Below are 16,842 nucleotides of genomic sequence, written 5' to 3' on the forward strand. Positions count from 1 at the left end.
TCAATGATTGCGTCACACACATAACATGATAATAGCTCTACAGTGGCAGATCACCTGAAACAGGTGTCTCAACTGAAAATGAAACTTTCACCCTTTCATAATGACAGATTTTCATTAAAATATTTTTAAAAATTAAGTTTAATCATGAAATTAATTATAATGCAAGTCTGAGCACCATGACGAATTCACACTCTGAAACCCAACCTTAAGTATTTTCCATTTCATGGTTGATAAATAGTTTACCAGCTAACTTTTCAAACAGTGCCAATAAAAATTCCAACATTTCTCAATATTCTAATATTTAACAACATAAATCCAATAAAAACAAAACATTATATTTTAAAAAACTCAACAACCTACCTTTAAACTAGACTCATAGTCTGTGTTCACTTTGAACATAAGCCCAAGTCGTAAATGAATTTCCTTGGCTCGACAAAAGCTGGGATCAACATAAAGCACCTCCTGAAATGCTTTAATTGCCCTGAAAGAATACAGACAAAACATATCTTAACTTTTTAACACATGCATGCATTTCTGCTTGGTAGTACAGCAAAACTTCTTTTAGGCAATATTGTTATAAAGGAAGTTGCTTTGCTTTTTTAAAGAATGTGAATAATTTGGGGGAAAAAGCCTGGAAAGGAACACGTGGACATTTGTAATTGAATATATAATCTAATTTAATATAAATGAAGGATCAGATGAATTTACACTACATTAAGAAACAATTCCATGATTTAATAAAACACTCAGCATAAAGAACTGATGTATTTGCTCTTGAATTTTCTGGTACAGAGGAGACTAAGGCAGGAAAAAGTTTTGGTTTTTATATAGGAGCATTGCTTAATCCTGTTTTTGGTCTACTTCGTGAAATTATGTCTTTCTTCTTTATATTTTGGACTTTCATAACTTTTATACTGTGTGAGGTAATGGTCAGTTTTCACGGCCGCTTAACTTGTATGAAAGCCTGCCCTTACTCCAAAACTTGATGGTGTTGCTCTGTCCCAAATCCAATTCTACATTTAGCTGGCTCTCTGAGCTCGCTTTTAACCTTCTCTTGGTCTACCAGTCTTCATCCCAAATATATACTGAACCATTTTAAACAAGCTTTGGATTACTAGCAGAACAAAATCAAGGGTAGGGGAAGGCCATTTACATACCAATATACTGCCAACTCAAAAATAAAAATATTAAAATCATAAAAATATCTGAATTTCAACTTATACACATCAGATGTAAAAGCATGCCAGATACATTTTAAAACCCTGTACATGCTTTAATGCTTCTCGCAAGCACCAAGCTAATGTGTATACCGCAAGGTTTTTAATCAACAAATTTCTCTCAGACTTTACAGTTAGCTATTTAGAATCTCAAACACTTTCAAACAAGTCTTTCATATAAAAAGTTCAAACTGCCATACCATAAAGTAAAGCAAAACAATACTTTAGTAACTCAGATGATTCACGCATTATCATACTTCTCAAAAAAGTTATTTTTTATAAACGCAAGAGTTCTAAAGGTATTATAGGGAAGGGCTATCTGGAGTACAGGGTCAGGATCAAACCTATTTATACCTTGCTATGGCAGTACTTAATTTTCGTCTTGACAAAGAGCTGAACAATCCATCATTTAAGTGGGTAGAACCAAGTATGTGTTTTCTTATTTGATATATACAAGATTTAAGACAGTGCTGGTGTGAAAGAATTGACAAGAAACACTAGGGGGAATTTCCAGTTCTCATTCAAAGATGGCTTCCTACTCCTCACAAGCAATAAATTGGTTGAGGCATCAAAAGGATTAGAAAAAAGCAGTGGTAGCAATTAACAAGGTCAATTAAGACATATGGCTACAACTAGAAACGAATAGGAAGAGATCTTTGCTGTAATGCCAATGTTTTACTTTCCGACCCAGGTGACACATACATGAATGTTTATAACACTGTCAATGTCTATACGAATGATTTATGTACTTCTCATTAGGTATGTTATATCTTATAATACAAACGACGTGTAAAGCTTCGTGACCTCATACTTAATCTTACCTTATGACACGTCAGAAAATGCTTAAGTAAAGATAAAAACTAAGCAATACCCATGTGTACCAATTAAAAAAAAAGAAAACCTCAAGTGGCCCTGAGTCAGACATGGAAGTGGAATACAGAAAAAGAAAAGCAAAAGCAAAAGGACAAACAAAAGAAATAATAAGAGAAAAGGGGGTAAGAAAAATGTTTATGAGGAAGGGAGGGAGAAGGAAGACAGCACTGCTAACACTGTTTCCGATTCTGTCTCAGCTGATGGGACTTCTTGCTAAGGAGGCAGGCATTTTAAATACCATGTCTTTACAGATCACTTCCCGTCATGTTTTTCCCCAAATACAGTATCTGTTAAAAATGTTTTACTCCTTAGGTGCTGTCAACGGACATCTTTTACACTGGGTCCACAATGCCACACAAGTGAAAAAAAAATGTATTTAACATGCTTATGAGGTATGTTAACATTATGGGAGGGAGAACAGGTACTATTTTAATTTATAAAAAAAAAAAAACACACACATGCCAAAAACTACTCTGGGTCATGCTTACTTTTTCAAGGATTATAAAAAATGCCTACTCACTAAGTTTTCCTTCTTGTCGTTGCTAAGTTTATGAATTCCAAAACTTGCAGACCCATTTCTACTAGATCGCCGAAATAAGGCTAATTAAACACTTTCTTTGGGGACCAGCGTGGCAGTCTAATGGCTAAAGTCCTTGCCTTGCACGTGCCGGGATCCCATATGGACACTGGTTCATGACCCAGCAGCCCCACTTCCCATCCAGCTCCCTGCTTGTGGCCTGGGAAAGCAGTCAAGGATGGTCCAAAGCCCTTGGGACCCTGCACCCATGTGGGAGATCCAAAAGAGCTCCTGACTCCTGGCTTTGCGTTAGCTCAGCTCCAGCTGTCGTGGGCATCTGGGGAGTGAACCAATGGATAGAAGACCTTTGTTTCTCCTTCTCTCTGTATATCTGTCTTTTCAATAAAAATTAGTAAATCATTAAAAATATTAAAATCATGAGTTCTCTCAAGCTAATAACACTGAATTCAGATATTTCTAACAGGGATAAGAAGTGAAAAACAAAATAGTCTCACAAAATTTCACACAAATAAAATGGAGATTATTTGAATGCTAAATCAGTAACAACAGACACAACACATTCCCACAGGCATGTATTAGTTAATGTGTAACTTTTTTTTAATTGAGAAAGATTTAATGAAATAGATAAGATTTCAAATAGTGGAGATTGCAGAAGAAGGGAAATCAAATAGCAATTAGCACAAACAAAGCCACATAGATGAAAAAATCTAAGGTGTTTTCATGGAAATATCAAAATAATGTTAATTGGCACAAAGAAAGCACTTAGGAAAGCTATAGGCAAATATTCTGAGGTTGAATCAGAAACACTAAATGTGAGACTAAATTAGAAATACCACATGCTGGATTAATCATGCCAATCTTTGCTAATTACCACCTCTTTCAGCTCTTTTGCTCTCTTGCCCAATTCCTCACTCCAGCCAGCAGGTTACATTTTTACCTCTCAACACAGGAGTTGTGGTTTTAAACATTATTTCCCTTAAGCCTAATTAACCACAGACCTTCAACATTCTCCGGGGCAATCTATGTCAGTAGTATGCATCACCTTATCAGGATCCCCTTAGTAAAATCTACAGTTTTCAGGTGAGCATTGGTGGAGAATTGAAGACTGCCTGGGAGGCAGACATCCTTTGTTGGAATCTTGGCTCTATTATCCCCAGCTTCCTGCTAATACACACCCTAGGAGACAGCAGGTGATGACTTGGATAGTCCTTGGAACCCACATGAGTTCCTGGTTCCTCGCTTCAACCTGGTCCACACACACATTGCTGGTACAGGCACTTTGGGAGTGAACGAACAAGTGGGAACCCATCTCTGTCTCTCCCTCTATCTGCCTTCTAAATAAAAATAAATACATGTGGTTAAGATCAATCTATTTTTTCTGAAAGGCAGAGTTTACATAGGGAGTAAGGGAGACAGAAAAAGAGGTCTCCAGACACGGTACAATGGCTCAGTATCCAAATCTTTGCAAGTACCAGGATCCCATGAGTGCCACTTCACGTCCAAGCTGTTCCTCTTCCCATCCACCTGCCTGCTTGTGGCTTGGAAAAGCAGTACAGGATGGCTCAAAGCTTTGGGACCCTGCACCTGCATGGCAAACCCAGAGGAAGCTCCTGGCTCCTGGCTTCAAATCAGTTCAGCTCTGGCCGTTGCAGCCACTTGGAGAGTAAACAAGTGGATGGAAGAACTTTTTCTCTATAATTCTACCTTCCCAATAAAAATAAAACAAATCCTAAGACAAGACAAGACAACACAACACAACACAAGACAAGACAAGACAAGGCAATTCAATTCAATGGTTCACTACCCAAGTGGCCACAACAGCTGGAAATGAGCCTATCAGAAGCCAGGAGCTTCTTCTGGGTGTCCCCTGTGAGTATGGGGAACCAAGAGCTTGAGCTATCTGCTGCTAAACCAGGGAGGTAGATCAAAGTGGAGCTGAGATGTTTTAATGTAAACACAATTTTAGCAAATCTAGAGATTTCATTTCTAAAAAGTATATATAATAAACTCGACATATACTGTTTTATTTTCATGGAAAAAATTAAATCTAGGGGCATGTCTGTATTAAGTTTAAAACACACATTAGTAGTAGTTGTGGCACAGCAAATCAAGTGCCCACCTAAAATGTTGCGTGCCATATGGGTAGATGGTTCGAGTTCGGGCTGATCCACTTCTCATCCAGCTCCCTGCTAATGTGCCCAGAAAAGCAGCTGAGGATGTTCGAAGTATTTGGACCCGTGCACTCGCACTAGAGACCTAGTATAAGCTTCCTGGCTTAGGCCTGGTCCAGTCCTGGTCAACTGCAGAATGAACCACTAGGTGGAGGACCTCTGTAACTGTTGTTCTTGCTAACTCTTTCAAATTAATACATACATCTTTTAAAAGATAAATTAAATGATGCTGACATACTCCATGCCAGACAAGCCTCCAGATCAATCAGCTTTATGTTTGAAATATTCCCCCAGGATTTTATCAGCAAATTTCATCCACATTAAAACCACTACCTGTGTTTTATTTTTTTTTCACTGCACCCAAAATAATGAGCACAAAAGGGATCAGGCATTCCTACATCTGTAAGAGTATTTGTGGTTGGCAGCGACACAGAAATTAATCTGAAAGAAACTTTACTCCATTATCATTTCTGTTAAGGATTCATCTTCACCTCATTTTACTACCTTATCAATGTTGTTAATTAGATTTAGGAGCTTGATTTCCAGAATCTATGCCTCTGCCACAGAATCATATATCTTAGACATTTGCTCATATACCACAATTCTGATTAACAGAAAAAAAAGTTTACAGGCAGAGGTGGACAGTAAGAACATGTAGGGAGCTATTCCTAGAGATTTTTCTATACAACTTTATTGGAAAGAATTATTTCTATCACATCCTTCTATTAAATTGTCAAGGATTTTTTCAAATATTTTCTCTCATTCTGGCCCTTCTTTCACCGTATGTAGTCCACTTCCTCTCACCCCAGGATTCCAGTTCTTACAAAGAAAAAGTTTAAGACAGCTCCTAGTAATGTATCAAGTTTATGTACAAGATCAGATGAGCACACAAGCTTGCATGCATAAATGATACTGTAAAAAATGTTTTTATAGAAACTGGTTTCAATTTCTCCATTACAATTACTTTAGATGGTGCTTCTGTGTCTTCCTACCTCCTCCTGGACACCTTTTTATTGGTAAAGTTTGTCCTCAAATTACTGAATGAAATAGTATACACTTAAATGATTACTATAAATCCATTTAGGATATAACAACTCTTCTAATCTACTATTTGACATGCTAATTTATAGAAAGAAGCTAAAGCTGAAACTGAAAACAAGTAACTGATCTAGAATCTGACACATAAAAAAAAACAAATGGTAACATAATATGACCAGATTAGCATTAATCCTACAGTTTAACTATTTAAACTCAAATGTTAAATCACTATTGCTAACCCAAACACACACACCACCACAAAATATATAATTTCATCAAATGCCAGTATGCACCATTATCAAGTACAGAATTTTATTTAAATTATAAATATACCAGAGTTGTAACACTCTTAAACATCATGACTATACTTTCTGCTAACAATGTAAGACACAATACTTCTTTCTAGAAATATTTCAATAATCTCCAAAAAATGTGGTGTGATAACAAAAAAAAAAAAGCCTCATCTTTGCCATCTCCAGGCATTTAACACATAAAACAAAAGTAGTTTTAACTTAAGTAAGCTCTTACCAATTAAGGATGTACTCTAAAACTCTCAGCAAGCAAATAGCTCCTGCTTTCTAATTCTGTGGCTGAAATCCAAGAAACAGCAAAACAAGCCACAGCAAAAAGTGAAGGACGGTTGCAAGAGAACATTTGATTAGCAAGAAAGAATACACACAGCCAGAGTGAATTCACAGACAAGGTACGAGATACATTACTTTAGGAAGCAGCGATACAATTGAAATTCAATATATAAGACAATGGTGGTGACCAGAACAAGATCAAGGGAAAAGGATACTTCTTAATCCAATACTGCATTGGTCTTACATCATTCAGTTTCATTTTTGAGGTCAACTGAAGAATACAGAAATAATGTGTAGATAAAGAATCAAGAGATATAAGCTTCCACATAAGCACCCAAATTTAACATGATTACACACAAATTTAGTAATCAAATCTCAAAATGACAGCAACTTTACCTAGCCCCTAATTTTATGCTCTTATCTGCAATCTATTGGGAAGTTCACATGCTACCAGATATGCAGAACCTAGCTGATAGGAGCTATACATGCACATAGTTATTTACTAAACTACAAAATTTCTTGCCTTGGATTTCATCTAAATTATGTCTAGTTGGCCATAAAACATACTGTACCACATTGTCTAAGAAAATAACTACATACAGAGATTTAAAAACTAATCACCTATCAATATTAAAACTCAGGGACAGAGTGCAATAGTGGGGAAAAAATGGGGAGGAAATTCATTTCTGCCAACTGGAGAGTTAGGTAACTGACTTCAACACACCTTGCTTTTTCTCCATCAATAAAATCAAGGGGAAAAAACTAAATTACTTCTAAGACCACTTCCAGTTCTAAAGTTTATAAATTGGACATTAAATTAGGAGATTTAATTTAGGACTTGTGAGAACAGGCAATTTGAGAGAAAAATTACAAAGCTTCTTTATAAACATCTATTATATAACCTTTTACAAAGTTTACAGAGAAAACCCGTGATGTGAATGTTTATAATATTCTTTTATACATACCGGTGTGATCTAAAAATGCAGTTCTATCAATTATGACCAAAGCCAAAAGGGGAAAGAAAAAGCACAGAAAGAAAAGGCCATCCAGGTGAAAAGTTTCTTTAGGAAAACCCTATCAAATTACTGCCATTGTTTTAGAAAAAAACTAAAAGGTAGCCAGCAGGTATATTACAGAATTATAATCTTTGGCCAAACACTCAAATCAACTTCCTTTTAATTCTCACAGCATTAACTCAGCCTAAATTCTCAAGCACAGAAGAGATCTGACAAACTCAGATATACTTCAAAATAAAAATGTCTACACAGAATATTACAGGTCACATAATACATATATGCATGAACATCAAAATTCTGTAAAATAATGAGGTTTTGGTTTGGTTTCTTTAAAACTAATGAAGAAACAGACATAATTAAGTAGCAATGTTATGACCACAACACCTATCTTCCAAGTCAAATTCTATACTTTAAAAAAAAAAGAAAATAAAAATTCTGTATTATCCCATGTGCTAAACATAAAAATAAGAATGGGGCAAAAGCTATAATAACAGACTAATATTCTTTATAGCTTGCAAAAGTTTGTGTTAGAATCATATTTGATCCACAACTGTTAAGGGATGATAGTATTATTCTTATAAAAGAAAGAGCTGGGAATTGTAATCTAGTTACTGGAAATTGGAAAGGCTAAGCAGTGTGTGGAACAGCGAAATATCTATTTAATCTGAAAAGGTAAAATTGTGAGTACTGGTTATTACAGATCATTTATTTACTCACATCATTCCTGACTATTTATAGATCACTATTCCATGATGAATGACTGATAAAATGTCAAAAAGTTTTATCAAAGCCTCCTTTTAAATGAAACTTGTACTAGATTCTTTAAGAAACACAGAAAACTCTAAATCTAAGGTGAGTCAGTATCAGGTAGAACAATATACTCATTTCAAAAGATTATAAATAATGTAGGCTTACTAACTCTAAAATATTTCTATTACTTACACATGCACATACATTTAAGCAAAAGCTAAAAGACAAAAACCATTTAATGGAAATACCGGCGGTTGTTAGTTCTTATGTCAACTTACCATTGAAATGCATTGTAATGGAAGTAGACCAAACCAAGACCATACAAAAAGGCAGCATTCTGTAAAGGAAGGGAAAAACACACTCAGAAAATTCAATCTAAAGCATATGATTTATTAATGTAAAAATGCTGTACCGAAATGCCCTAAGTTCTTAAAATCTTCTCCTATGCATCATGATAAATTTTAAACGTTGTTTGAAAGTACTTGAATTTGTATTTGTTTTGCGTTGAAACACACACACACACACACACACTCTCTTCATTTATTTAAAAGGCAAAGTAACACAGTTTCCATCAAATGATCACTCCCACAACTAGGGCTGGATCAGGTAGAAACCAAGAGCCCTAAATTCCATCCACATCTCTCTGTTGGGTGTTAGGGTCCAAGCACTGCAGCCATCATCTTCTCCTTCCCAGAATGCATTGGCAGGAAGCTGGATTGGACAAGCAATAGTTCTTGATAGTATAATATAGAATGTAGGAAACCCAAACAACAGTATCACAATGCCTACTTCTGTATTTTTAAAACAGGAGAGTGATGAGTTAACAGATAATACAATACAGAATCCAATTAGATGTGAGGGCGATCAGGCTGCAACATCTGTCACTTCGTTGATTCAGCTGATCTGACTGGCTAGGCATGTGTCCCCTTCCTCCCTCACTGCTCCATGTGTGTCCCTCCTGAAGCTGTGAGTTCCATCCAGGACAACCATCCTTGCTAGGGGAGGTGTGGTCTTTGATCAAGGGTATAAAGTAGCTGCACTCCCCTGTTCGAACCTCCACACAAGCTCTCAACTTGCAAAATTATTCTGGTTTCTATGTAAATTGGCGCCAACATAAACTTATCAGAAGAATTCCAGGGATAGATATATAAAATAGCAACTGCCTAACTATCGATGAATTTCTTGAACACATCTGTATCTTTCCTCTCTAGTTCCTTCTGTTTCTTGAAATGGATTTGACTTCATGTTCATTAATGTCAGGAAAACAGTTAAAATTCTAAGGAAATGTACAATATAAACCTAGAATAAATCTTAATAATAATGAAAGATTACATGCCAAAACATCATCTAGACATTCCCATGAGGCGTTAATCTTTACTAACTTCTTTTACAGAACAAGAGATACGAGTGGTACCATTTTGTCCTGTAGCCGTCAAAACTGAGCTGCTTACCAACAACTACCTTTTCTCAGAATGGGCAGACATTTGAAGATCGCCAAGTACATCCTGTTATAAATAACTATGGAAATATCTTTTATTAAATATTCCCATAAAAAAGTAGATTCCACACAACTCTTTGCGAACAAATTCCTCTAAAACTCAGAGTTCTGCCCTGCAATGTCTTTAAATTATAAAACTTCAAAAATGTTTAAATATTCAAGTGTTTCTTGCTCTTCTGACTTAGGCTGCACTTTCTGAAAAGCAGACCTTGAGGCAAAAATTTCAGTAAAAATGATTTATTTGCCAGCTTTATCTGAGGAACCATCTGCAAGTGAATGAGTGACAAACGCACTATAAAACTGACTGCTGACTAGAGTAAATCGAAATTCAAACCTGCTGGAGATGTTGGGAGACAATATTATTTTGCAATAAAAGTGTTAACAAACTAAGGTACTTATCTCACAACTTCCATCACTAATTGATATGAGAAAAAGAATCTGATGCTTAAAGTAGAAAATATGAACAAGTTGGGCAATAAGTACTATCAACAGTTTTATTTTTCCCACAATACTAAAATTTATTCTAGGAATACACTGTGCATTTCCTTTGGATTCTAAATACTTTTCTAGCAACACTGAAAAATATTTAAGTATACTGTAAAATGTAATGATTATGGTAATGTAATTTCATTAAGTGTTCGTTAGTCCCAATTTTCTGAATGATGGAATTGTGTTACAGTGATATTCACAATTTCAGGGAGTCACAGAGGTCTCAGTCAACATCCACCTGAAATGAAATTGAGGTTCTACTGACAGAAACATACAACCCATGGGTGAAATACAACTACAGGCAAATGTAACAGAGACTTAAACAGCAATAAGTGATGATAAATAAGATCATATTATAACATCGCCTTACAAATATATTAAATTCAGACAGTTTGACGAGTCCCTTTTACCAGATTAACAATCAACAGTTTTTGTAGTTTTATATTTTCATTAAAGAAACAAAATTAATTACAAAAATTAGGATAGACTACCAGGAAAAAAAATCAAAATATTAGCAAGTTATCTAATTTACAAGCCTATTAAGGTTGTTAGATAAGTTTAACATAGCTACAACTTCATATACTAGCAAAGAAAAATACATGCATAATATAAAAAAGGTGTAAGGTACGTAAAATATATTACAAAGCATGTAAGAAATTAGTGGAGAAACTAAAACTTCATGGAGAGTAATTTTATTAGTCTGTAAGATGAAAGCTTCTAAAATTTAATACTCATTATTTATTTGGAAACTGGAAAGGTTCGGTCTGATGGTGTGAAGGATTAAGGAGCATCCTGCAATGTTGGCATTCCGCTGGAGCACTGCTTTAAGTCCCAGTTGCTTCATTACCAATCCAGTTCCCTAAAAACATGCCTATGCAGGTTGTGAAAGAGGAACTTGCCACCCAAGAGAGACCTGCATGGAGTTCCAGACTACTTCTTTTGGTCTGGAAGAACCCGAGACTCCAGCCTCTTAGGGCATGAAGCAGAGAACTGAGGATTGATACTGACTTTCTCTTTCCTTGTCTCTCTCTTCTTAACAAATAGATCTTTAAAAAAAAAAAAAAAAAGAGGTAGAGTGAACAATAGATTGTTGTTTTCCATCCACTGATTCACTCCCAAGAACCAGAGCTGGGGGGAGACTGTAATCAGATGCTAGGAACTCAATAATCCTGGTCTCCCCACTGAGACTCAACTATCAGAGCCATCATCACCTGCTGATTGTCAGAATGCGCAAGAACAAAGACTTGGGAGCAGACCAGGTACAGGAACCTATGCACTCTCCTAAATAGAATGGGACTCAAGCAGCATCTTAACTGCTATACTGAATGCCCATCCAAAATGGTATTTTTTAACAAAAAGTTCAAAATTAATGCAATTCTAATAAAATCCCTAGAAATGATTGCTTCAATTATCTTTCTGACTCTGACTTCCAATACTATAATTCAACTAAAAAATTTAAAATCTAAGACATCAAATCCGTGCCTTTCCTAAACCCCACACTCCATCTTTCACTTGCTCAGCACCTCTAAATGCTACCAAAACCTTACTATGTTTGCCTCTCTCACCGAATCACTGGAGAACAGGAGCTCTGTAGTGCCAATAAAGCTCTTCTCAAAAAATTTCAAATTAGGGCCCGGCGGCGTGGTCTAGCAGCTAAAGTCCTCGCCTTGAACGCCCCGGGATCCCATATGGGCACCAGTTCTAGTCCCGGCAGCTCCACTTCCCATCCAGCTCCCTGCGTGTGGCCTGTGAAAGCAGTCTAGGACGGCCCAAAGCTTTGGGACACTGCGCCCGCGTGGGAGACCCGGAAGAGGTTCCTGGCTCCTGGCATCGGATCGGATCGGCACAGCACCGGCCCGTTGTGGCTCACTTGGGGAGTGAGACATCGGATGGAGGATCTTCCTCTCTGTCTCTCCTCCTCTCTGTATATCCGGCTTTCTAATAACAATAAAATCTTTAAAAAAAAAAAAAAAAAAGCTGGTCACAGGAAAAGTCCAAAGATTTGGACTTTTCAGCTTTAACTCCCATCACCATCCTTCTAGGAAGAATAATGGCTAAAGTTTAATGGGACTGCCGCTGGTCCAAACTATTTCATCACTGAGCATGCTTCCTGGAGATTACACAAAATCCTTAAAGGACTGGAGTCAGGGGATTTCCATACAGCTGAACAAGTAGAGGTTCCTAGAAAGCAGCACATCCAGAGAGGGATGAAAGCTTCCTGGCCCTTCCCACAAGCTTTACTCTGTGCACATTTTCCATCTGCTGTGCATCTGTAACCTCCGGAAGTGGGTCAATGTGAAGTGTTTCCCTGAGTCCTATGAGCCATTCTAATACATTAACTGAGCCTGTAGTGCTGTGATAACCCTGATTTACAGCTCACTGGAGTAATTTACAGAGACTGGGACTGGACTGATACATGAAGTAAGGACCCATCTTGTTCGACTGAGATCTGACACTGTCTGGAGACAGAGTGCCAGAATTTAATGGAAAGACATCCAGTTAGTGTTTCCTGCAAAACTGCTGCTTACTTCCCAGCTCGGTGACTGGGGAAAGGCCCCACACATTTGGTCACAGAAACACGCTCGTTGTAAGTGCGTAGGAGAAAAAAAATTTGCTCTTTCCTCTGCTCATTCCTGATAAAAACTGAGTAGGGAAACATCTCAAACTACACTGGTAGTAAAAGGAAACTTCAATCTATGGAAACTCTACAGCTAATGTCACATGTAATGGTGAAAATGCAATGCTTGTCTCCAGAGAGAGGGGAGAAGACAATAGAGAGTCCTTTTCTTGAAATTGAATGGAAAGTCTTTGTCATTTCAACAAGACAAGAGGATTAAACAGTTTCCACAGATTAGAAAAAACAAAGTAAAATTCTCTTTCATTGTAGATATTATAAAAAGAAAATTGTAAGAAACTGAAAGCAAAGCTATTAGAAGTAATGTAACTCAGTAAGACATCAGGATACTAGCCGAATGTGCAATAATCAATTGGGTTCTTGTCATTGCAAGAAACGATTAGAAAATCTCATAGTCAATCCAATCACACTATCAAAAATAACCAAAGTAGGCATTTTGGTTACTAATTAAAAGATATCAAGTCTCAAGTGTATCTGGGTTCCAGAAGCTCTGCTTCTGTTTCCAGCTTCTTGGTAATGGGGGCCCTGGGAGGCAGCAAGTGACAGCTCAAATCATTAGGTCCCTCCCACCGTGTAGGAGAAATGGACTGAGCAGCTACCGTGCGTGAACTACCGTGGGTGAGCTACTAGCTTGCTTTCTCTCTCTGCTTCTAAAATAAAAATTAAGTGATATATATAACAAATGATGGAAAATGTACAATAAAAACTATGAGGAATCTTGAAGAACTAAATAAGTAAAAAAGCATATGCAGTATTACCAAAAAAATCTCCCCCAAATTAATGCGTGCATGCAATACAGTCAATAAAATAACAGCAAAAGAAACTGACAAACTACTTTTAATCTTAATATGGAAGGCAATAGACCCAGAAAACCAAAAATACTGTAACCAAAAACAGTGTGATACTGTATTTAAAACGGACATATAAATCATTAGGACAACTGAGAACTAGAAGCTGACAAAAAAATTAGTCAAGTAATTTATTTTTCAAACAATAAACGGTAACTAAATTTTCAAAGTACTGTCTTTAGAGCAAATGATAATGGCAAAAGCAGGCAGCGACTCAGGAAAAACAATGAGAACAGATGTTATCTCACATCATAAACAAACAGAAATACACTAAAGGCCAAAACATAAGAAATACAGTTCTAGAACTTCTACGAAAAAAAAAGGGTGAAGAAATATTCTAGAACTTGAAATAGATTCTCATGAGAAACAAATCGAATCTGTAAAAAAAAAAAAAAAAACTGATTTAAAAATTTCACAGAAACGATGAACATTTGTTCCTTAAAAGACACAAGAAACTGAAAGCACAGGCAACAGAATGGAAGACTTCCCAATGCCTTTACCTAAGAAACGGCTTTTATCTAGAATATGCACAGAAAACATATGTACAGAATTCAATTAGAAGATATAAAAAGCTCTAATATAAAAAACAATTAAAAAATGACAGGTAAAAGGGAAACAATAGCACATAAAAGGTGGCCAAATCACTGAATAAATGCAGATAGAATCAAAATGAAAAAAAAAAAAACTGATTGGCTAGTTAAAAGTACTGGCAATTATAAAGTGCAAGCAAGGATGTTGAACACTTTAAAAAAAATCATTCATTACTGGTTTGAAGATAAAACAGAAATAGTACAACTGCCCTAGAAAACAGTGAAACCAATTACTGTAATGGGATCCAGAATTACCAAGTCCAAAGTAAATGTATGCCAAGAGAAACAAAAACATACCACACCACGGCAGGTAATATTCACACAGCACTGCATTTATAACAACTAAAATCTGCTAAACCTAAATGTTTACTAACTGAAACAGAAAAACTGTGGAATGTACATTCTATAAGATATTACTTAATGAGTAAAAGGAACACAACACTGATACAAACCACATGGATACATCTCAAAATTAGGGGCCCAGCACAATAGCCTGGTGGCTATAGTCCTCACCTTTCATGTGCCTGGATCCCATATGGGTACTGGTTCTAATCCCAGCTGCTTCACTTCCCCTACAGCTCCCTGACAGTAGCCTGGTAAGGCCGTTGAGGGCCCAAAGCCACTCAGGTGGAAAACCTAGAAAATGTCCCAGGCTCCTGGCTTCATATCAGCTCAGCTCTGGCCATTGTGGCCACTTGGTGAGCGAACCAAAAGGCCGAAGCTCTTGCTCTCTGCATCTCCTTCTCTCTGTGTATCTGCCTTTCCATTAAAAATATACAAGTTTGAATTTAAAATTTCAAGATCATAACACCAAATGAAAAGACATCAAAAACAAAAGGTGGCAAAATTAGAGGTAGAGGGGCCTGGCACAGTAGCCTAGCGGCTAAAGTCCTCGCCTTGCACAAACCGGGATCCCAAATCGATGCCGGTTCTAATCCCAGTGGCCCTGTTTCCCATCCAGCTCCCTGCTTGTGGCCTGGGAAAGCAGCAAGAGGATGGCCCAGAGCCTTGGGACCCTGCACCCATGCGGGAGACCCAGAAGCAGCTCCGGGGCTCCTGGCTTCAGAATGGCTCAGCTCCAGCTGTTGCGGCCACCTGGGGAGTTAATCATTGGAAGATCTTCCTCTCTGTCTCTCCTCCTCCCTGTATTTCTGACTTTGGAATAAAAAGTAAATAAATATTTTTAAAAAAACCTAGAGGGAAAGGAAAAAGATAAACAACTGCCTGAGATCACAAATTAAGACAGGAAATAAATAGCAAAGGAATACAACAAAATACCTTGAGTGATGGAAACACTCCTAATTATAACTGTGCTAATGCTTATGTAAGTCATTACATAGTGATTATAAATATCATATACCATATGCTATATAATATCACATATGTAAAAATTATATGTAATATAATATATAATATGTAATATATAGCATATGGTATATATTACATATTGTATGTGTAATCTATTATGTAAGATGTAATATTATATATATTATATGATTATATAATTTTGTGAGTTACTAAAACTCACTAAACTATACACCTTAAAGTAATGTATATTATACCTCAAGAAAGCTAGAAAGGAAGAAAAAAAAATCAATAGTTGTGTGGTGACAAGGCGTTTAGAAAGTTTACTTGGCAAGCAACTAAGGACAATCAGGAAAGAAACAATGGGGACAGAGTGTCCTGACATATTCCTTGTAATTTAATGTAGTCAAGGTTAACCAATATATATAAAAACAGCATAAAACTTCTCTAAATGAGAGTATGGTGTTAATTCGCAGTTGAATGAGACCAGCAAAGCCACAGTTAAAATTGTAAATGAATATTTAGTACATAATTAAGGCAGCATCTCAAAACAATGAAAGGAAAAGATTAATTTTTTAAAAATATAGTGTTGGAATATTAGCTTTGATGGGGCTTACTTTTTCACACTGAGTCTAGGATAAAACTAGAATAAATATGAAATCAAATGTAAACAAAAAAAGAGAAAGAAAAACCTGTTCATGCTCTAAAAGAATGTATGAGTGAATTTCTCTAATACCTTAGTGAGAAAAAAGTCAATCACCTCAAAACGAAGGTACATTAAGAGATGACTGATGAATCTTGATACAAAGAAATGAAAAACCTCTACAGGGACAATAACTACATATACAAGTAAAACAACAAATCACTAAGTGGTAATAATACTTCTACCTTCCCAGATAAAAGTATATATCTTATACATAAATGTAAAGTCAGCTAGGTAGCTATTAATCTGTGTAATTAACATGGGAAGAAAAAAATAAATTTATGTGCAATGGAATGAGGAAAATTCCTTAAAACAGGATCCAGTCTCTGTCTCCCACAGCCCAAGGCTGTCCTTGCCTGTCTGTTAACAAAAGGAATTCATTGAATTGAGAGAGCAATACAACTGATTTAACAAGGTCATAATCACTGACCTAAAGAAGTCACTTGTTTCTCCAGTAGATAAGAACCCAGAAAGTCAGTACTGTCCAGAGGGGTTTGCTGAGGGAAATTCCACATGTAAAACTCCCCAACTTACACTTTCTGGGGAGAGTGGGGGTGAGGGGGGAGTGGGGCAGAGGGAGGTAACCC

At 36.5% G+C, this 16,842-nt stretch overlaps 1 protein-coding gene across 9 annotated transcripts in view; it reads right to left on the minus strand.

Annotated features, from left to right (window-relative positions):
• Window positions 1-16,842, minus strand: part of KDM6A (lysine demethylase 6A) — a 144,450-nt gene that overhangs the window by 72,812 nt on the left and 54,796 nt on the right. For all 9 annotated transcript variants that reach the window (XM_004587864.4, XM_004587863.4, XM_058658608.1 and 6 more), the window contains exons 5-6: window positions 8,466-8,524; window positions 361-481 (exon numbers count right to left, since the gene is read on the minus strand). In XM_004587864.4, coding sequence (XP_004587921.1) covers window positions 361-481; window positions 8,466-8,524 — 180 coding nt within the window. The remainder of the gene's footprint in view (window positions 1-360; window positions 482-8,465; window positions 8,525-16,842) is intronic.

Source organism: Ochotona princeps, chromosome X, assembly GCF_030435755.1.
Source record: "Ochotona princeps isolate mOchPri1 chromosome X, mOchPri1.hap1, whole genome shotgun sequence".
NCBI classification, from domain to species: Eukaryota; Metazoa; Chordata; class Mammalia; order Lagomorpha; family Ochotonidae; genus Ochotona; species Ochotona princeps.